This window comes from Heterocephalus glaber, unplaced genomic scaffold, assembly GCF_053883595.1.
Source record: "Heterocephalus glaber isolate CG9 unplaced genomic scaffold, H.glaber_assembly_v1.0 deba00001504, whole genome shotgun sequence".
Lineage (NCBI taxonomy): Eukaryota > Metazoa > Chordata > Mammalia > Rodentia > Bathyergidae > Heterocephalus > Heterocephalus glaber.
The window spans coordinates 69,865,813-69,887,796 of NW_028258324.1; the positions used below are offsets into that span (position 1 = coordinate 69,865,813).

Here is a 21,984-nt window from a genome sequence, read left to right on the forward strand (position 1 = left end):
GGACCACCAGACCACGGTACTGAGTCCTGTCATTCCTGGCCCAGAGGTAGGGGCTTCTGGGCCGCTGTCCCACTGCTCCTGGTCCAGAGGAAGGGGCTTCCCAGCCACCATCCCTCCCGCTGCTCCGAGCCCAGAGGAAAGGGCTTTTGGGCCACCATCCCCACCACTGCTCCCGTCCCGTCCCACCTCTCCCAGATCAGAGGAGGTAATCCATGCAGGCGGCAACAGCCTCCCCACCCCCCCCAGTGAGAAAACACGTAAATAAGTCTCAAAACCAGACTTCCAGATCACTTATAGCAACCCCAAAGGGAAATGAGATGGAACACTCTGATACTCAACCACCTGGACCCACTGAACTGGCAACAAAAGGGGATCTGGAAAAAATGAAATCAGAAATAATTTCTCACATAACAGGAGAAATTGTGCTCCTAGTGCAAGACATGATTAATAAATCTAGAGAGGAGCTGAGGAACATGATGGAATCCCAACATAAGAACCAAATGGAATCCATAAAACAGATGCAAATAGATTTCCAGGAGATGAAAAACTCCATTGAAAGTCTACACAGCAGCATGAGCCAATGTGAGGACAGAATTTCAGATATAGAGGATAAGATTGTAATTAATGACCAGGAAAAGAAAAATTGCTTCAAAATTCTAAGGGAACATGAGAAATCAATCCAGCAGTTGCTAGATGATGCAAAGAAGAATAACACAAGACTGACTGGAGTCAATGAAGAAACAGGAGAGAGTGCAGATGACATAAAAAAACTCTTCACAGAAATAATGGCAGAAAACTTCCCAAGCAGGGGAAAAGAGCTTGACACACAGATAAGTGAGGCATATAGGACTTCAAATAGCCTTGATCAAAAAAAATCTATATATAGGCATATAATTGTTAAGATTCCAAAAACACAACAGAAGAACAAAGTTCTATAAGCAGTTAGAGAAAAGAAACAAATCACATACAAAGGAAAGCTCATCAGAATCACAGCAGACTTCTCAACACAAACCATCAAGGCAAGAAGAGCTTGGAGTGACATATTCCAAGCCCTAAAAGAAAACAGCCTCCAACCCAGATTGATGTACCCTGCAAAACTATCTTTCAAAATTGATGGAGAAATAAGATACTTTCATGACAAAGAGCACCTTAGGAACTTCATGAATACCAAACCAGCACTCCAGAGAATTTTACACAATATCCTAGGAACAGACATTGAGGATCGCAACCCCAGGAAGCAAAGCAGAACGAACTCATCTGTCACGACAAGAAATTAAATGTAAAGGGGGAGAACCCAACAAAAAGAAAAAGTCATGGCAATGATAAGTCAATACGTTTCAGTTATAACCATCAACGTTAATGGTCTCAATTCACCAATCAAAAGAAATAGACTGGCAGAATGGGTCAAGAAGCAAAATCTGACAATATGCTGCATACAAGAAACACACTTAATTCAAAAGGAAACTCATAGACTGAAAGTTAAAGGGTGGAAAACAATACTCCATGTGACGGGAACCCAAAAAAAAAGCAGGAGTAGCTATCCTCTTTGCAGATCAAGTAGATTTCAAACCAACACTGATGAAGAGAGATGAAGAAGGACACTACATCCTTGTAAAGGGAAGAATCCAAGAGGAAGAGATGACAATCATAAATATCTACGCACCAAACACTAGTGCACTCAACTATATAAAACAAATACTAACAGACAGGAAAAGTCATATATGCACTAATACAATGGTAGTGGGGGACCTCAATACCCCACTGTCAAAAATAGATCAACTAGACTAAAAATAAGTAATGAAATACTAGAACTCAATCGAACTCCTGAACAAATGAACTTAACAGATGTTTACAGAGTCTTCCACCCCACAAAATCAGAATACACATTCTTCTCAGCTGCACATGGGTTATTCTCCAAAATAGACCACATACTCACATATAGAACATGTTTAAGTAAGTGCAAAGGAATTGAAGTTATCCCCTGTATATTATCAGACCATAGTGTGATGAAATTGGAGATCCATAGCAAAAGAAACTGCAAAAATTTCATAAACACATGGAAATTAAACAACACACTTCTGAATAAAGAATGGGTCACAGAGGAAATTAAAGAAGAAATCAGACAGTTGCTTCAATTAAATGACAATGACAATACAACATATTGGAATCTATGGGACACAATGAAAGCAGTCTTACAAGAGAAATTCATAGCAGCGAATACGCATATTAGGAAAACAGAACGAGCCCAATTAAACAACCTGATGCTGAACCTCAAGCTTCTAGAAAAAGAAGAGCAGGACAAACCCAAAGCTCATACAAGGGAGGAAATTATAAAGATCAGAGGAGAAATCAATGCAATGGAGACTAAGAGAACAATACAAAAAAATCAATGAAGCCAAGAGTTGGTTCTTGGAAAGAATCAACAAAATTGACAAACCCTTAGCCAACCTTATCAGAAAAAGGAAAGAAAAGGCCCAAATCCATGCAATTAGGAATGAAAAGGGTGAAATGACAACAGATCCAGCAGAAATCCAGAGAATCATCAATACCTACTTCCAGAACCTATACGCCAATAAGATGGACAACACAGAAGAAATGGACAGATTCCTACATACATATGAATTACCAAAGTTGAATGAAGAAGACCTAAAAATTCTGAACAACCCAATATCAACCAATGAAATTGAAAATGTAATTAAAAATTTATCAACTAAGAAAAGCCCAGGCCCTGATGGCTTCACTGCTGAATTCTACAAGATATTTAGAGAGGAACTGCTGCCACTACTGTTTAAACTCTTCAGTGAAATTGAAAGGGAAGCAATACTCCCAAATTCATTCCTGGAAGCAAGCATCACCTTGATCCCCAAAGCAGAGAAAGACCCAACTGAAAAGGAGAACTATAGGCCAATCTCACTAATGAACATAGATGCAAAAATCCTTAAGATACTGGCAAAGAGAATGCAGAAGATCATCAAGAAGATCATACACCCTGATCAAGTGGGATTCATCCCAGGGATGCAGGGATGGTTCAATATACGCAAATCAATCACTGTAATACACTATATCAATAGAGCCAAGGACAAAAACCTCATGATCATCTCAATTGATGCAGAAAAAGCATTTGACAAAATCCAACATGTATTTATGATAAAAACCCTACAAATAATTGGAATAGACGGTCTCTACCTCAATCTCATAAAAGCTATCTATGAAAAACTAACAGCCAATATCATACTAAATGGTCAAAAACTGAAATCCTTCACACTGAAATCAGGAACAAGACAAGGATGTCCACTATCACCACTCTTGTTCAATATAGTTCTGGAAACATTAGCCACGGCAATTAGACAAGAGAAAGAAATAAAAGGACTAAAGATAGGAAATGAAGAAGTCAAATTGTCATTATTTGCAGATGACATGATACTCTATATAGAAGACCCCAAGAACGCCACCAAAAGTCTTCTAGACTTAATAACCAAATTCAGCCAAGTAGCTGGTTACAAAGTCAACACACAAAAATCAATAGCTTTCCTCTACACGAATGACAGACTCACTGAGAGAGAACTAGGGCAAATAACTCCTTTCACAATAGCATCCAAAAAACTGAAATACCTAGGAATCAACCTAACGAAAGAAATCAAACACCTCTTTGAAAACTTTAGCACTCTGAAAAGAGAGATTGAAAATGATATCAGAAAATGGACAGACATCCCCTGCTCCTGGGTAGGAAGGGTCAACATAGTGAAAATGGCCACACTTCCAAAACTGCTATATAGATTTCATGCAATTCCAATTGAGATCCCAGCAGCATACTTCATGGACCTTGAGAAAACAATCCAAAAATTCATTTGGAACAGGAAGAGACCCAGAATAACAAAAGCAATTCTAGGTAACAGAGACATGGCAAGGTGTATCACAATCCCCGACCTGCAACTATACTACAAAGCTACTATGATAAAAACAGCATGGTTGCTGCACAAGGACCCGAGTTCGATCCCCTGTAACAAAAAAAAAACCAAAACAGCATGGTACTGGCAAAGAAACAGACCAGAGGACCAGTGGAACAGATTAGAAGATGCAGAAACAACACCAGACACACTCAGCCATCTCATCTTCGATAAAAGAGCCAAACACCCTCACTGGAGGAAAGATAGCCTCTTTAATAAATGGTGCTGGAAAAACTGGGCTTCAACTTGCCAAAGATTAAAACTAGACCTATATCTCTCACCATGCCCTAAACTAAAATCAAAATGGATTAAAGATCTAAATATTAAAATAGAAACCCTGAACAGAGGTTAGGTAGAACCCTTGAAGACATCGGTGTAGGAAAAGATTTTATGAACAAAACCTCAGCTGCCCGTGAACTAGCACAAACAATCAACAAATGGGATCTCTTCTTATTAAAAAGCTTCTGCACAGCAAGAGAAACCACCAGCAGTGTGAAGAGACAACCCACAATGTGGGAAAAAATCTTCACCTGCTCTTCCTCAGACAAAGGTCTACTATCTCGAATCTATAAAGAACTTAAGAAGATCAGACCTCCCAAATTTAAAGATCCAATCTGAAAATGGGCATCTGAAATGAACAGACATTTTTCAGGCAAAGAAGTAGAAATAGCAAATAAATACATGAAAAAATGTTCAACATCACTGGTCATTCGAGAGATGCAAATAAAAACAATGCTGAGATTCCACCTCATTCCAGAAAGAATGGCTGCTATCATGAAATCAACCAATAACAAATGCTGGCAGGGCTGTGGGGAAAGAGGAATTCTGCTCCAGTGCTGGTGGGACTGTAGACTGGTGTAAGCACTGTGGAAATCAGTATGGAGATACCTCAAAGAACTAGGACTGGAAGTCCTATTTGACCCTGCTATTCCACTGCTGGGGATCTTCCCCAAAGAACTAAAAGAATCATACCACAGTGATACATATGTACCCATGTTCATAGCAGCACAGTTTGTGATAGCTAAAACTTGGAAACAGCCCAAATGTCCATCAACTGGAGACTGGATAAAGAAAATGTGGGTTTTTTTATAAAATGGAGTACTACTCAGCCATAAAAAATGAGAACTTAGAGACATTTATAGCTAAGTGGATGCACATTGAGGCCATACTCTTAAGTGCAATAAATAGGACACACATGTATAAATACTGAATAGTTTCTCTGCTGTGAGAAACTGAAAGTGTAAATAAGGACTAAAATGTATAATAGGTAATGTGAAATAGGAAGAAAAGGGGCAAAGGGGAAGGAAGTGGGAGGGCTAGGGGAAAGGATAGAAGGGAATGGAATTAATATGAGAAAATGGAAAAATAGGAACGAAATCTTTGTAAATAGGGAGGAATGGAGGGGTTGAAGGGAGGGCTGGGCAAAGGTGAAAAATAAGAACCAAGAGAGATTATGTAAAGGTGCAAATTTCCAATGATGAATGTCATTATATTGTATACCTAAAATGTACCAATGATTAGAATGAATAATCGATAATGCAAAACAGGAAGGAAATGTCCAAAGGGGTAGGGGTAGTGGGAGGGACAGGGGAAAGGAAAGAAGGGAAAGGGAAAATGATGAGAAATGGAAAAAATGGAAATAAAGTCTTTGTAAATAGGGAAGGGTGGAGGGGATGGAGGGCTAGGAATGGGGAAAAAATAAGAACCAAGATGCAGTATGTAAAGGTACAATTCCCAGTGAGAAATGTAATTGTGTTGTACACCTACAATGTACCAATGAAAGAATTTAATAAAGAGAATTAAAAAAACATGATTTGTGTTTTCTTCTCAGGCAATAAGGGGCTTTAAAGTAGTTGTTGCTAAAACAGATGCCCAATAAGTAATTAAGAAAATAGCCTGACCTTCACTTTGTGAAACTCTGGGTCAAAACTCTTCTCATCTCTGTACCTAGGCATGTAAGTCATTTAGGGAGTGTCTGTCTAAAGCTGGCAGATCAAAGTTTATTAGTTCTAAATTTACCTAGCTTATCTCACCTCCCTTCAAGATGAAGGACACCAAGATAAGAGTAACTAAAGTAATTTTCAAGATCACAGGGACATCTGACCACCAGCTTTTACAACACTCAGATCTGGACCCTCCTCCCCTTGAAGGACATGTAAAAGTCTCCGGCCACTGTCCTAAAGTGGTAGCCATAGGAAAAGCAGAGCCTCAAGTGACTGAAGTTGCCACAAAGATAGTCATTCACGGAACGCAATCATCCCAGGCTGGAAGGATTCCTCCAGGGCTGAGCTAATAATCAGCTAGATGCCAGCCTTGTGTAGGACCCCATAAAACTGGCCCCTTGTTGTTCATGGGCCGCTCTGAATCTCTTCATCAAGCTGGAGTCCTTCCCTATCTTCTCTCTCACTTTCCAATTAAATCTTTAGCCAATAAATCCATACTGTCACTCTAGTTTAACTGCCATTATCACTAAAGCAAGGACCCAGGCTAGCTGGTGAGAAAATTTCCCAGCATATGAAGAATCCAAAAAAATGAAACAATGTATCTTCTTAAGAGGAAAGAGGATCAAGTCCAATCCTGGGATGGACAAAATATTAGAACAGATAAAGATTTTAAAAGAACTATTACAAGTATCCTCAAGGAAGTAAGACACGTTTCAATACATAAAGATTTCAAAAGATAAATGAAGAGTCCCAGCAAAAAACAGAACCAATAAAAAAATTACTGGCTAAAGACTGCAACTCTTGAAAATAAAAATTCACTGGGTGGATTTAACAGCTGAGTGACTATAAAAGGGGAAAGGACGTGTGAATCTGAAGGTAGGGTAATAGAAACCATATAACATGAAGAAAAGAGAGGGGGTGAAAACCCAAGTGAACCAAAAGCAAGGGGTTGGGGGATTTAGCTAACTGCGAGAGTGTTTGCCTAGCATGTGCAGGTCTGAACCCTAGCACTACAAACCAAACCAAACCAAACCCAACCCAAAATCCAGCAAGGGAGACCTTAAAATGGTGAAATCAAGCCCTCCAAAAATCTGTTCCTCCATGAAAGCAATGAAAACACTGGTAAAAACTATCAAAATCAACTTTTCAAAACTCTTGAAAAACTGAAGATCTGCCATAATCTGAGGAATGTGTTTATTCCAGAAAAATGCCTGGATCTCAGTCAGAACAGTAAGCTCTGTAGCAGTTCTTACCTACCATCCCTGTCCACAGCTCCATGGTTGCTTTTAAAACCAACAATCTCAGCCGGGCATGGTGGCACACATCTACCTTCCAGCACTTGGGAGGCTGAGACAGGAGGATTGGTGTGAGTTTGAGGCCAGCCTGAACTACCCAGTGAATCCCTGCCTCAAAACAAAGCAATAACAACAACAAACCCTATCAGCCTCTCAACATCAAGAGCTATGAAAACCAGCAACCTGGCAGCCACCTACAGGGAAGAATGGGTTTGGAGCTTCAAAATGCCCCATCCTTGGAGAAATGTTTATCAGACACAACTGGGAACTCACTTAAAAGCACCATTCTTAGGAAAATTACCTGATAAAACAAAGGGCAAAATACTGAATGGAGAAAAATAACAACCCAGAATCTCCCTGTCATTCTTAGCCTGACTCAGGAGCCATTCCAGTGAAACAGCACTGTACCCAGGTCATTTGTAAGAACAAAGAGTGCTACTGTGTAATGTACAGTTGCTTAGATGTTGTTAACAACCGGAAATAGTAAAAGGCCCTCCAAAAAACTTACAAGGATAAACCAAAGGTGTGCAGGGGGTTCTGAAAAGCTCCGACATATAGTATTCCTGGAATTCGTAAGTTTGAGGCATTAGTATTCCTGGAATTCTAGAAGGACTTGCATATGTGCAGGGCTGTGTACAAACCCATGGAAGACCAGAAATGGCCCTATTCTATACTCTATGGCTCTCTTTGAGGCTCTACTCAAGCAGGAAAAGAAGGCTAAGGCAAAATTAGCTTGCTGGAAACTGAAAATTCCAAAATGAAACTAAGTAAGAACTGGATCTCCAGCTTCATGCGTGAGCACGCAATCCTTCATGCATGTGTTTCCGTCATGTGGAGACATCTGCCAGGAGGGCCTCACCACAGCCCAGCAGAAGCCAGTACCACATTCTTGGAGCTGTAGAACTGAGGATTCATAGAATGCAGTGGTAATTGCCAGATCAAACGTGGGTGGAATGAGCTCCTCATAAAACAAGGTGCACTGATTCGTATCACAGCTCAGACTGACTCTTAAATTCCTTCAGAGAAAATAATAATCGGGACCATGGATAGCATTTCAGGAGGTGCTGCCAACAATTTATATAAAGGACAGATTACACTTATGGAAGAGCTGACTGACACAGCAAAAAATAATCAGAAAAGTAGTATCAGTCCTTGATTATTCTGAATGAATTGAGAAGAGGGAAGAGTACTCATGATGGGATGACCATTGTTTATGCTAAACCTGAGTGTCTTATTAAAGATGTGAAATCATAGACCATGTTCATCACCCATCACCACCCACCCCATTTGTTAACTTAAACAAGTTACTCACAACAGGTAGGGGATTACCATATGAGATGCTTGGTTAAGAAGTGTAAAAGTGAGCAGGTCCAAGCAAAGAACATCAAGTCCTGATGTTTTTACTTTTCTTTATCGAATGACCAGAGGAACTGAAGCAAAGAGTTATGGACTAAATGTCCCTAAACTAGCAGATGTTACTAGAAAATTTTAAAGAAAATAGCTTATAAGTAAAAAGAATTTAAGAATCTATTACTAGGAAAAGGCTACTTCGCAAAACTACAGACGAAACATAACCCAAAAGACCTGTGAAAGTAGACAGATGAGTTTGAAATGGAAGAAGTATAGATGTCTCTTCCTGACTGAAATAAAAATCACGTTTTTGAACAAAAAAAAAATTTAAAAAATACCGACTGTATAAAATAATTCTGAGTAATACCTACATTTGTGACATAGAAACATAAATTTATGTCAATGGTCTATTCCTAATGGAAGCACAGCAGCCTCTTGTTGAGGTAGGACAGAAGAAATAACAGTAGGTAGAAAGGCAATGAGGAAACTAGTTCTAAAGCATGACCAAATTTACTCAAGGTTATCCATACCTGTCCTCCACACCCTTACTCCCCAGACTTGGGACCAGGGAGTGCAGAGACTCAAACTCAGCTTGTGCCCTTCTCATCCACTAATTTACTACCTGGCCAGAAAACTCACAATGGTGGATTGGCCAAAACTCCAATTCCCTCAATACTGACAAGAGGATTTGTAACAAGGAACCAGAACAGTGATGGCGAACCTTTTACAGCTTTCAATGATACAGTCCACTGCAGCACATGTGCCACAGATTCACCATCACTGACCGGGAGGCTGGGCCTACAGATGCCCAATGGTAAGTAAGAGCAGGATGAAGACTGGCATCTCTGCTTTCAATTTTTTTCTCTCCTTATTACTTTAAAACTTGAGGTTAGATTCCTACTCAGCTCTGCACTTAGGCATGTTAATCGCTTAATTTACTGTTAATCTTATCACAAAGTTTATTAGCCCTAAATTTACCTAATCTATTTCAAACCCCTCAAGGCTGATGACATCAAATAAGAGTGACTAATTTTCAGGATTTGCAGGGACATTCAGTTGCCAGCTTTTATGTCCAATTCTAAACCCCTAGAGCATTCCCAAAAATTGTCCTAAAACTACAATCTCCTTGGATTCCTGGAAAAGCAAAGCTCTCAGACCACCCCATGATGAGACACCTCCCCAATCAGGAACAATTACCTCACGACAGGAACTGAGGCTCCTCCCCACCACAAAATAAGAACAATCATCTCATGGCAATCAAATTTTCCCTCAATTTATAAGGATTTCTCCAGAGCTATGAAACCAGAACTGAAATAATGACTAACCAGACCCTGGCCCACTCTAACAAATACCTAAAGGCAGCCCTTGCTCTTCTGTGGGTGGGCCAGTCCAAACCTCATCAGAGGGTGGCCTCCTCCCGCTCCCGCTGCTCAAGCTACAGTCCTTTTCCATCCTCCCTTACTTTCCAACTCTGCCTAATAAACCTGCCTATGCCTCACACAGACACATCCTGAAATGCTTCTCTGTGTGAGAGTCAATGAGTCTACTCCGTGGGCTGAGCTGAGGTCCCCATCTCCTCTCTGGGGAACTTGCTTTGGATCCCATCCTATGACATTTGTAAAGAATGTCTTTCAGGTTCTGCCTTCCTGACTGTTCAAAGTGTAAATGTTTTTTAATATTCAGATTGCAAATATGTAATTAGAAAATTTCATGGACAATGTGTTTCCCATAAAATCAAAACCTTCTATGTAAAGCTTAAAGTAGGGAGAATATATTCATGAATGTTTGGAGAATGTTATTAAAATGCAATATTTTTGTTTCAGTTCAAATAAGTGACAACTGGTTGAATCTGGCAGGAATATACCTTTAAATTTGAATTACAAATATTTTTATAATGCCGACAGTTTATTTATCATGAACATAAGAATTTTTATAAGAAATACTGTCATTGTTTTAAGAAGTTTAAAGACTGCTGGATGAAATTATTTGTCATTCACTTTAGTGTTAAATATTTAATAAATACTTGCTACAAAAATTAAGCAAGAACTGACAGAAATGAAGTAGAAGAAAACTCAACAATAATATCTGAAGACTTTGATATCACATTTTCAATAATGGATAAGGCAATTAGCAGAAGATGAACAGAAAATAGAAGGCCTTAACAAAACTACATGTCAACTAGATTCCCCAGGCCATCTACAGAACATTTCACTAAACAAGAGAACACATTCAACACATTATTCTCAAGCACACGTGAAACATTCTCCATAAGAGACCATATATGTATTACATCATAAAAATGAATCTCAATAAATTAAAAGACAGAAAACATAAAAAGCATGTTCTCTGACTAAAGTAGAATGAAATTAGAAATCATTTATAATTCAAAATAGAAAGAAATGTAGGAAACTAAAAAATAAACTTAACACTTCTAAATAACCTATATCACAAAGGAAATTAGAAGTACAAAGGGGTAAGAGGAAATTTTTTAGTATCAGGAACTATATAGTTCTTTCTACGGTTTGATTATGGTGATGGTTACATGATAAGATATGATTATCAAAATTCACACTGCAAACATATAATTCATGACTTTTATAGCATTTAAATAATACAAAAAAGAGAAAAAAATTAAGACTTAGAAAATTAATACCTGTTAATGTTTTTCCTGCATTCAGAGGAGGAGCAATGACTTTGAAAAGTTTCTGCATTAAAATTAATAGAAAAACAATCACCATCATTTCAAAAGATAATTTTTAAAGACAATCAAGAACCTTGTTATTCATCACCTTTCTGAGATGGAATTAGTGATGCTTACTGTTGAGATTAAATATAAAAACTTACTGTACATGAACTCTTTAGCAGGATCACTAAGGAAAAAAAATCATTGTCAGATTCTTCACTGTAAGAAATCATTTAATAAAAACCAGTTACACTAAAGTTTATGTTGAGATTATAATTTCTGATACAAGGTATCTTAGGCTCTTGAAAGAGCCTTATTCTTTAAGAAGTAGCAAGCAAATGAAGGGATTAACATCTCACCAAAGTGGTTATGCAGATTACTTTAAACTGAAAACATCTAATAATTAGCAGCCACAGAAAGAAACATTATCTAAACTTAAGCAAAGTCTCCCCAAAAATACGCCTGCCATGAGCATTCCCCCACCCCATCCAGGAGTTTCCTGTTTGGGAGAAGACTGACCCTTAGCACTAGAAAGTACAAATTCAGCTGTCCATTAGTATCAAAAAGCCCAAAAGAACTAGGTATATGCCTGTAGTCCCAGCTACTTGAAAGGCTGAGGCAGAAAGACTGCTTGAGCCCAGGAGTTTGGGGGCAGTTTCATCTCAAATAAAATGAAATAGTCCCTGGAGAACTTTCTAAACTTTCTCACTGAAATCCTAACTCTGCCCTCTCCCCGACTTGTTTGCTAAACTGTTAATATAAACATTCCCTCGGACTGCTCGGCAGAGATACTTATTCCGTAGTGTTCTCACACACATGTGGACAAAACTTGCCTTTTCTCCTATTACTCTATATACTGTAGTCCCTTCCACACTCTCAACTGCTTATTTTCCCTCACCATTGGGACTTAAATGGCAGGGTAAGTTTTTCCTTCCAGCATTCACCTCAGAAATAGTCAAAACTGAACTAAGGAAAGATTTCAGAGGCTAGTCATTTCAAATGTGACAACACTCTTTTACTCTGAAAAATTTAGAAAATCTCAAAAGATAGGATACCTCCTCATAATACAGACCTCTTTAAGTACTAAAACAGCTAAAGTTTAACACTGAAAAGTGATTTCCTTATAAACAGAGAATCAGAAAAGAGAAGCCATAGGATACACCTAACCTCCCACTGCTAAAATCTACAAGTGACTGTTTAATAATAGATACCAAGCTCTTGCTGAAAGCCATTAAACTTGAAAATTACTCTGATCACAAAATAAGGCAATCTCAATAGCCCAGTGTTCCATGTAAGATGTACAGGTAATAAATGTAAACCAGACTGTGAGGAATAAAAATAACCACACAAAAAAAACCTTTCAAAAGCAACATCAAGTCCAGCAATCATGTTTGTTAATATAGAATGCATCAAATTAGAATCTGCCTTGAGGGGTTATTTTGAGGAAACCTCAAAACTAAATTAATTTTTCCTAATTGTGGTCCAGTATCGTGGCTTAGAGAACATTTTCGCATGTAGGGAAGAACCAGACTTCACTGAGGAGGCAGCTGAAGGTGTTAAGAGAAACAATACTTTTCATATAGATAAAAGCAGGGGGAAAAAGATGTGCTAATTCCAGACACTGACCAAGAAAAGAGAGGTGCGACCAAAATTGAAGGGTGATGAGTTAGAGATGCTCACCCTCCCTAATGTGCTCAAAGAAGAATGAAATTTGAGGAATGACTGCTGACTTAATAATACTGAAGACAGTTCTGAATGACATTAAACTTGCACAAGAGTTGACTGCATGCCTTTAGGGGACGCCTGGCTCTCTTGAGGTACATTAATCACTATAATAAAGCAGTGGGCTAGGCACTATGTGTATTTGCAGCTCCATTATCTATACTTCAGTCCTTAATTTGAGCCAAACAAATGGATAAAATAAAAGCTTAAATGCTTTTTGGATTCTATAGGTAAGGAAAATAAAAAGTTATCATAAACGCTATAAAATTCCAACTTTGGAAAAGCAACACATTAGCAATTAACAAGTAATGGCCTGTAATTTTCAGGACTTTCTCTCAGAAGAATATACATGCAAAATAGCATTAACCAGCACATTTATTACATACAATAATTATATAAAATAAATGTCACATCTCTTGGAAAAGTTACTATGGTATAAAAAAATTCTTAGGAGAAGAAAACTTAAAGTCTAAAAAGCAAGGATTACTTTAAATTTTAATCTATTGTTCTCTGGGATTAAATATCCACTTAGGCAGATAAGAAAGCAATAGCAGAAAATAATGAAATTAAAGGCTACTCGGGCTAAGGGTGTAGCTCAGTGGAACAGCACATGCTTAGCATGTGTAAAACCCTGAGCTTAAGCCCCCAGCACCAAAAATAAAAAATAAAAAATTTAATACTACTTATAAGTCCCAAGCTAAAATCACTACAAGTCTATAACAGGAAGGGGACTAAGAGATGGAGGAGGAGAGAAAAAGGGAACGAAAAAAGAATTAAGATGTGTTATATACATCCACAACGTCTCATGATGAATGGAATCATAATATACTGCAAACATGTACTAATAAAAATTAAAAGTTTAAAAATGGGCCTAAGTCTAATAAATCAACAACACATTTTGAAATGACTGGATGAAAATAAACAATTCAAAGCAAACGAAAATAAGGGGAAAAATTAATAAACAGTATTAAATGTGTGTCTTAAGTTAGGAAGTATCCCTACCTCCATTGGACTAATGAATTCATTCATGCCTCTGTTGTAGACATAAATCATAGCATCATATAGTCGATTCTCCCAACACATGAGAACTATCTGTAAAAAGGAAAAATCACTTGGTCCATATAATTCAGTAAGTTTCACCAATTATTTTCCTTAAAGCTTGAAGAATGGAGATCTTAAATTCATAGGTTAAATATTACTTTTAATAGTATAATAGCTACTTTAAAATCCCTCCAATGTCTAACTTTGCCTCTTCTCTTTTCTTTCTTTCTTTCTTTCTTTCTTTTTTTTTTTTGGTACCAGGGATTGAACTCAGGTCCTTGTGCTTGCAAGGCAGGTGGCGGACCCACTGAGCTAAATCCCTGGCCCTGTCTCTTCTCTTTTCAATATCCATAGTTCTACAAATATTTACAAAACATCTGCAGTCACACCATCTCTTAGGCAGCAGGGATAAAGCAATGGACAAATCCATTCCTAGTCCACACATTTACAGAACTTACATTCACCATGAACAGCCACCAAAAGGAAGGAAGGGCACAAAATAGCATGAGTTAAGATTTGGGGAAGATAATAAAATATACAAATATTTCATTATTTACAAATGTGAAAAACATTATAAAGAAAACTGACCCCGTCTACAGTATTCAGAGTCATCATTTAAACTATGCCTAAAGGATGCATGCACACAAGCCAAAAGCAGAAGTAGAACTGAGGGAGTCTGTAGGTAGAAGACAGTAAGCATGAAGAACCTGCAGTGGAAGGATGGAGAGAATTCAATTTGACAAAATATCTAAGCAAAGGGATAGCTCTGTCTTGCAGTATGAGATACTCATATATTCTGTTCCTATGAGAGCTATGTAATGCCATCAAATGACAAGAGGGCTGGAGTAGAAGAGTAGAGATTGGCACAGGAGAACAGTAGGAAGTATCTGTTGGGAGCAATGCTACATAATTCTAGGGAAAAATCATTTGGTTAGCCTAGTTCTCTTGCCTACAGCCCAGCTACAGAATAACTCCAGTTTGGCCTCGGGTCACAACTGAGACTTCAGTGATCCAGTGATGCTGTGATTCTCCAGGACAAGAAACATCCTGGGAGAACAAACATCTGCTCAGTTCCTTGTTGTTCTTAGACTGTTAACATCTTGTTTACCCGAGATGTACTGAACTCTCTGCAAGCCTTTTGTTACACCTTGTTTATCCCAATGTGAACTACTGAACTCTCTGCAAGTCATTTGTTACATTTGTTTCTCCCGATGTACTGAATTCTCTGCAAGTCATTTGTTATGAGGTACTGAATAAAAGGTGTGGTAAACTGGGGGCTTTTGTCTTTGCCGCCCAGAACAGCACGGATCAGACCCAAAGCTCAGCTTCTTCTCAGTCTCATTTGTCTACCTTTCCTGTAATTCGCCGCGTGCTGCTGTGGCTCGCAGGAGACCAGGACTCACTGCAGAGGTTCTGGTAACGTCCCCTTCCCCTGTTCCCTACAAGTATCCACAGCAGGAAGTAGAAAAATGGAAGTGAGATGCCTTGTGAGAATCTTTTCTAGAGGAAGCCATGTGCTGGAAGCTCCTCTTCTCTCTCCACTCGTCTCAGCCAGTGCATGAACAGGCGTCTCCTTAACTAATGACTAACACACTGTAGCTTCAGTATCAGCCTCTCCTCTGACCTATCCAGCCACTTCCATGGTATATTTGCCTGGATATCTTCATGTAAAATGGCAAAGCAAGACTCCTGGATTTTGTCTCTCAGGAGACAACTGCCTCAGCCTTCCAGTCTTCTTAAAGGAATCACTGTCTACCATGTTTTAAAGCCAGAAAACACTATGAATCACCTTTAAATTCTCTCATTCCCACACTCCCACATCCTCATATCCAATTCACCAGAAAATTGATTTAATATCCAAAATCTGGCCAACCCTGTCCATCTTACTGTTAGTATCTCTGGAACAGAGTGATCCTGCTTAAATTCTAATGATTTTTTCATAGTACTTAGAATAAAGTAGAAAAATGTGAATGTACTTCAAGGTCTACTTCTCTCTCACCAAGCTCCCAATCTGCTTGCCTTTCTTTTCTTACATCAATATTCGATGAAGAGCCTCTCCCTGCCTTTTGTTGCTGTAGTTGTTTCACCTAATAACCTTCTCTTCCAAGATCTCTGCATTGCTGATTCCTTCTTGTCATTCAGACTCCAAGACTCAATGTTACCTTCTTGGAAAGGCTTTCTATAACTAGCTAATCTAAGGTAACTTCTCATTCTTTCGCTATCATGTTGGTGTTTGATTTTTATTATTTATTTATTTTTTGGTACTGGGGATCGAACTCGGGTCCTTGAGCTTGCGAGGCAGGCGGTGCAACCACTGAGCTAAATCCCTGGCCCTGCTGTTTGAGTTTTACCATAACATTTTTTTGAGGGGATATTTTCTGGTTTGTTTACTGTTTATCTGTTTACTGTCAAATTTTTCTACTAAAATTTAAAGTTTATGAGTGGGCAAGCCTTGTTCCCTTCTGAAGTAGCTACAAGATCCTCAAGTCTGATAGTCAAATACGTCTTGAAGTAATAAACACTGTGGAAAGAGCAAGCAAAATAAGGATTCAAAAATAGTATCTGACGTAGTAAAGAGAGTCCGTTGCTGACTCTAGTGAAAGTGAGGCTGAAAAATCATCAGGGTGTGAAAAAATAGGAAATAGCAACCCAAGGGAATGTTTTCAAGAAAACTGGCTATGACTAAGAGGAGTGAGGTGGGGCAGCCACTCAAGGGGAAGAGGGGAAGGCTACATATATTCAGATGAGAGACTGAGGGGAAAAGTTTTTAATTACTGTCTTAACAAGAAAAAGGCTACAGCATATTTACATGTTGTTGGGGAAAAGCTGAAAAATGTTAGAAATAAAAATGTCCCCTGTATATGACAGGTACATAAAGCTAGATTGATAGCGTGCTTTCAAATTATTGGACTACTGTCAGACTGCAAAGACTATGCCAAATTCCCTATATAATAGACATGCAAAAAAAAAAAAAAAGATCTGGCTTTACTTTGTAAATTTGCAGGCATTCTTTAAGAGCTTCCAGAAAGAGAATAATCATTTTTTCAAGCCTTCCACTTTTATGTTTTCTGCACACTTCAAAAAAACTTTTGGTCTAGGCCAGGGATTTAGCTCAGTGATTCTGTTGCCTGCACAACAAGCGCAAGGTCCCAAGTTCAATCCCCAGTACCAAAAAAACCCCAAAAAACTTTTGATCTAAATTTTTGTAAGTCACCTATATTGAATTTTTTCTCAAAATGGCTGAGCACTTTTGCAGGAATAACATGCTCATGATTAGGACTAATGTGGAAGTAAATAAATAAATAGTGAAATATTTTAAGCCAGAGTAGATATCAACCCTCAATTAAGAACTGAAAATTTACTGTGGGAACCTCAGATATACTGAAGGTATGTTATCAAACAATGGGCTGGCTGCTCACACTAAGAAGTACTGTACTATAATTTGCCTCTCCCCTGATCTCTGCATTTCAAAACTCAGTTCTCCCCTTACATACTAGCTCTTTTAAAAATATCATCATCCTCTGAAAGCAAAAATATTCTCTTATTCATGTGAAAGTAGTCATTGCTAAAATTCACCTGTTAGATGAAAACAGTGCTGGTGAACAACAAACTGACAAAGAATCAGTCAAGAAGCATTTATTAAGCAATTAATCAATGCAAACTCTATATTAAGAGCTGTGGAGAATGCCAAAGAGAGGAGATATGATCCCTGGCTTGCAGGCATTTATTATCTAGCATTCACTTATGTACAACACTAAGAAATACACTGACAAATACAAGCTCCCAAGACATCTTACCAAAAGTGCTGAATAAGTAACTGGAGTATTCAAGAGGCATATAGGTAAATAGAATCAATAAGGGAATAATGTTTATTTTGCACATTAGCAGACTGTAAACTCACCTGCTGAATATCGAGGCTGGTGATATCCATATGTACAATGACGGCTTCCACATTTTCCATCAACTTTTTATCTTGGAAATGAACAATCAAGTCTTTCATTACTTGTGGTGTGATCCCCACCAATTTATCACTTAAAATATATGGTTCAAGGCACTCCAAAAACACTCCTTTGGCCACTGAATTCTCACTTAATTTATCATACATTTGGCTAAATAAAAGATCCCTATACCAGAAAGAGAAAAAAATAATTTTAGGAACATTCCAAATACACACTAAATTTAGTTGGCTAAGTATGTCTCATTTTTTCCCTATTTCAACTTATTCATGAATTTATTAAAAACAGTAACAATGCATGCATAGAGCTTTTTATTGTAAAACTATATATACAATATATATAATATATATATCTCAATCTACCCAATACTTCTTTTATAAATATGAGAAGTGGGAGAAGTTAGATTGGTTGCTGAAAGGCACATAGTGAACTTAACAGAGAGAATGTGAACCCAGCCTCTGGACTAAATCCTGTGGTCAGTTTATTATTATGGCACTATGCATCTTACCAACAGTACCATGCATGGGATCAAGTGAAAGGGCAAACAAGATGAAGCAGGAGAAAAAAGGATTATTCATTATTTAACCTGCTCTCCTCCTTAGTAACGAAATGCTGTATTCCCAGTGACCTGCAGGCCAGTAAGCTTCTTCATGTTATTCAACTAAGCCTTTGCTTCCCAAAGGTCTTGGGCAGTGACTATTGATAGGAACAGGAGGAAACATTATAATTTTAAAAATATATAACTAGAAATAATTTTATTGCAGAAATAAATTTTTAAATAATTAGTCTAAATGTCTTATTTCCTATTTCTTCCATAAACAGTCCATCAGTGATTTGAGTTATACTCAGCATAAATACTCTGAATTGTTTTCATGCAGCATTATATGATAAGCATTATTCTAAGTTAATACTCTTGTTTTCTGGAAGTCTGTAATTAAAAAATACACTTTTCAGGCCAGGGATTTAGCTCAGTGGTGCCACCACCTGCCTCACAAGCAAGCGCAAGGTCCTGAGTTTGATTCCCAGTACCAAAAAAAAAAAAAAATATATATATATATATATATATATATATATAAATACTTTTCATTTTATTTATGGGGCTACATTATGACATTTCTGTACAGGCATATGGCATATAACGATCATGCCAGGGTAACTAGCATATCTATCACCTCACACACCTATCATTTCTTTGTGTTTTCCAACTATTAGCTATTTTGAAATATAGCATATAATTATTTGTCAAACACAGTTGTTCTACTGAGCTACAGAACATTAGAAGTTATTTCTCCAATCTAGCTACACTGGTATACAGCGTAACCAACTTCTCTCCATTCCTCCTACCCCTCCCACCCTTTCCAACCCCCTGGTAACCACTATTTCACTCTACTCTTATGAGATCAATTGTTTTCAGCTTCCACATAATAAGTGAGAACGTGCTGTATTTGCCTGTGACTGATACGTCACTTAGTGTCATATCCCAGGCTCATCCATGTTGCTACAAATTGACAGAATTTTATTCTTTTTATGGCTAAACAGTATTCCTGTGTGAGGTGTGTGAATGTGTGTGAGGTGTGTGTATCAGATTTTTTTTATCCATTCATCTGCTGATAAATCCTCAGTTGATTCTCTGTATTGGCTATAGTGATTAGTGCCGTAGTAAATGTGGGAATGCCCATATCTTTTCAACACAGGTTTCCTTGCCTTTGGACATATACCTAATAAGAGAACTGATGGATCACATGGTAGTTCTATTTCTAAATTTTGAGTACTTATACTGTTTTCCATTTTGGCTGTACTAATTTATATTCCCAACAAAAGTGTGTACAACAGTTTCCCTCTCTCTGCAGCTATGTATTCTTTAAAATTATTCAAAAGGCTTCAATATGATGAGACATCAGGATTTGCTTAACTATTCCTGTGGTACTGGACATGTCACTTATTTCTAGTATTTTTGTTGTTGTTTTTGGATTTTTTTTGGTACTAGGAATCGAACTCGGGTCCTTGTACTTGCAGGGTAGGCGACAGAACCACTGAGCTAAATCCCCGGCCCTAAATTATTCCCTCTTTTTTTTTTGGTACTGGAGATCGAATTCAGGACCTTGTGCTTGCGAGGCAGGCAGCAGAACCACTGAGCTAAATTCCCCGGCTCTATTTCTAGTATTTTGAGTGATGTCACAATGAATATATGTATATAGTCTTTCCCATTTTGGAAAATTTTGAGTTCTTTTCTCTGACAATTTAATAAGTACAAATAAATAACAATATTGTTTTTAATTCTTTGATAAAAGGCCAAATTGAGTATTTTCCATTGTGTTCATTTATAAATTGTATTGTCTTCTATCATTCACTTATTCATTCATTCAATTTTTTAATACAAAAACTATGCTAATTCTATTTACCAGTTAGGATCACTGATTTATTTTATCTAATACATACTTTATGGTATCAAGTCTACTGTGGAAAATGGCAGATGGTTTATCCACATGACAAGTTCCACAAGATCAAGGAAGCTCTTGGAAGGAGTGGGAAGGGGTTTTGCCTCATCTGAAGTGCTGGGACAAATGGGAAACAGTCTGGCGGTGACTACAGCAGAATCACGTGCCATCTTTCAATAAACAGCATTTGAAATATCCTGGGGTAAAATCCATATCTACTTTTTTCTCAAATGTAATTTTCCATCATTTTCCCCTTGGCTTCACATTTATCAGAGTATTTTTCATGTTAGCTTCATCTTAATCAATAGTTCAACACATTTTTTGTGATTACCAATTACGACTCAAGCAAAAAAGCCTGAGATTAATGAAGCTTTACTATAAGAAAAAGTCAGACTAACAAAATAACTCTAATGAATTCACAGAAAATGTTATATTGGCTCGCCGTTGTACTATGCAATGTACTGTTAAGAACAACAGGCTAAGAAAGATAATTATATATTCCAGTTCAGTACAAAAAGCCTTGGGAAAGAGAATTAAAGAAAGCTAAAAATTCAGTAAATAAAGCACAAAAGTTGACAGAAAAGGCACTCCTGTGACAAAGCATCATGCAATCTTGATAAGATTAATCAGAAGACCACACATTTTTTTCTTAACCAATTAGAGGTTATAATAAAGAAATAAAAAAAGACTCAGCAACTCCAACTTGCATTTCTACCTCAAAATAAAAATGAAACAAAATTCTAAGACATCGTCTCATCATTCCCAGAGAATATTTATTAGGGTAGCAGAAGAGGAGGGAGTGAGAAAAGTACACACAAAAATAATTTTTAGCTCTCACATTTCTTTCTATATTTAGAGATTATTCTCCTGGGTGCTGACTTTGTTTTGTAGAAGGGCTGACTTCAACCCTACTGTTTACCATTTCAAGTTTAGCCTCTTCTAGCCAGTATAACAGAAAGGCCATCATGAATAATAGAAAGCCATTGAAGATCTTTCTATAAACTTCATTTGACTAATACACACAGTAAATATAATTTCTGGAGTTTGCTGAGTTTATCATTCAAACTTCGAATAGAGAAAAATGGTTAAATTCACTTTGTACATCAATTTTATAATTTTTAAAAGGTGACAAATAGCTTTGATGATGAGAAAATTACAAATTCAGAGACTGTTCACAGGGAGGTGGGTTATCATCAGTCAGAGTACTTGCCAATCTATACTAAATATACAGCCACAATCAAGTAAGTTAATTCCCAGTAAATATAAGTGAGGTTTAATAAATTCAAAGTCAATTTGGGCTAGTCCCCTTACAAAAGTAAAAATAAATCGGGTGCAGTGGTGTACAACCATAATCCCAACACTCTGAGAGGCTGAGGCAGGAGGATCAAAAGTTTGAGCTCAGCATGGGCAACTTAGCGACTTAGTAAGACCCTGTCTCAAAATGAAAAATTTAAGAGAGAAAGGGCTGGAAAGTCAGCCCCAAAAAGTAGAAGTGGGGGAAGAGACTAGGAGATAAAGAAAAAGAACACACATTCTGGGACATTTCCAAATCTAGTACAATCTAGGCTGCTGAGAGACAAGAAGTCTATACCATCTTTACTGTGATCCA

The 21,984-nt window shown here is 37.6% G+C and overlaps 1 protein-coding gene across 8 annotated transcripts in view; it reads right to left on the reverse strand.

The window, feature by feature from the left end:
• Positions 1 to 21,984, reverse strand: part of Vps8 (VPS8 subunit of CORVET complex) — a 228,157-nt gene that overhangs the window by 127,943 nt on the left and 78,230 nt on the right. For all 8 annotated transcript variants that reach the window (XR_015441160.1, XM_087187025.1, XM_087187022.1 and 5 more), the window contains 3 exons: positions 17,883 to 18,105; positions 13,943 to 14,032; positions 11,189 to 11,240 (listed from right to left, as the gene is read on the reverse strand). Coding sequence is in view for 7 of the 8 variants with exons in the window: in XM_087187025.1 (XP_087043151.1) it covers positions 11,189 to 11,240; positions 13,943 to 14,032; positions 17,883 to 18,105 (365 nt within the window). In the remaining variant the exon portion in view is untranslated. The remainder of the gene's footprint in view (positions 1 to 11,188; positions 11,241 to 13,942; positions 14,033 to 17,882; positions 18,106 to 21,984) is intronic.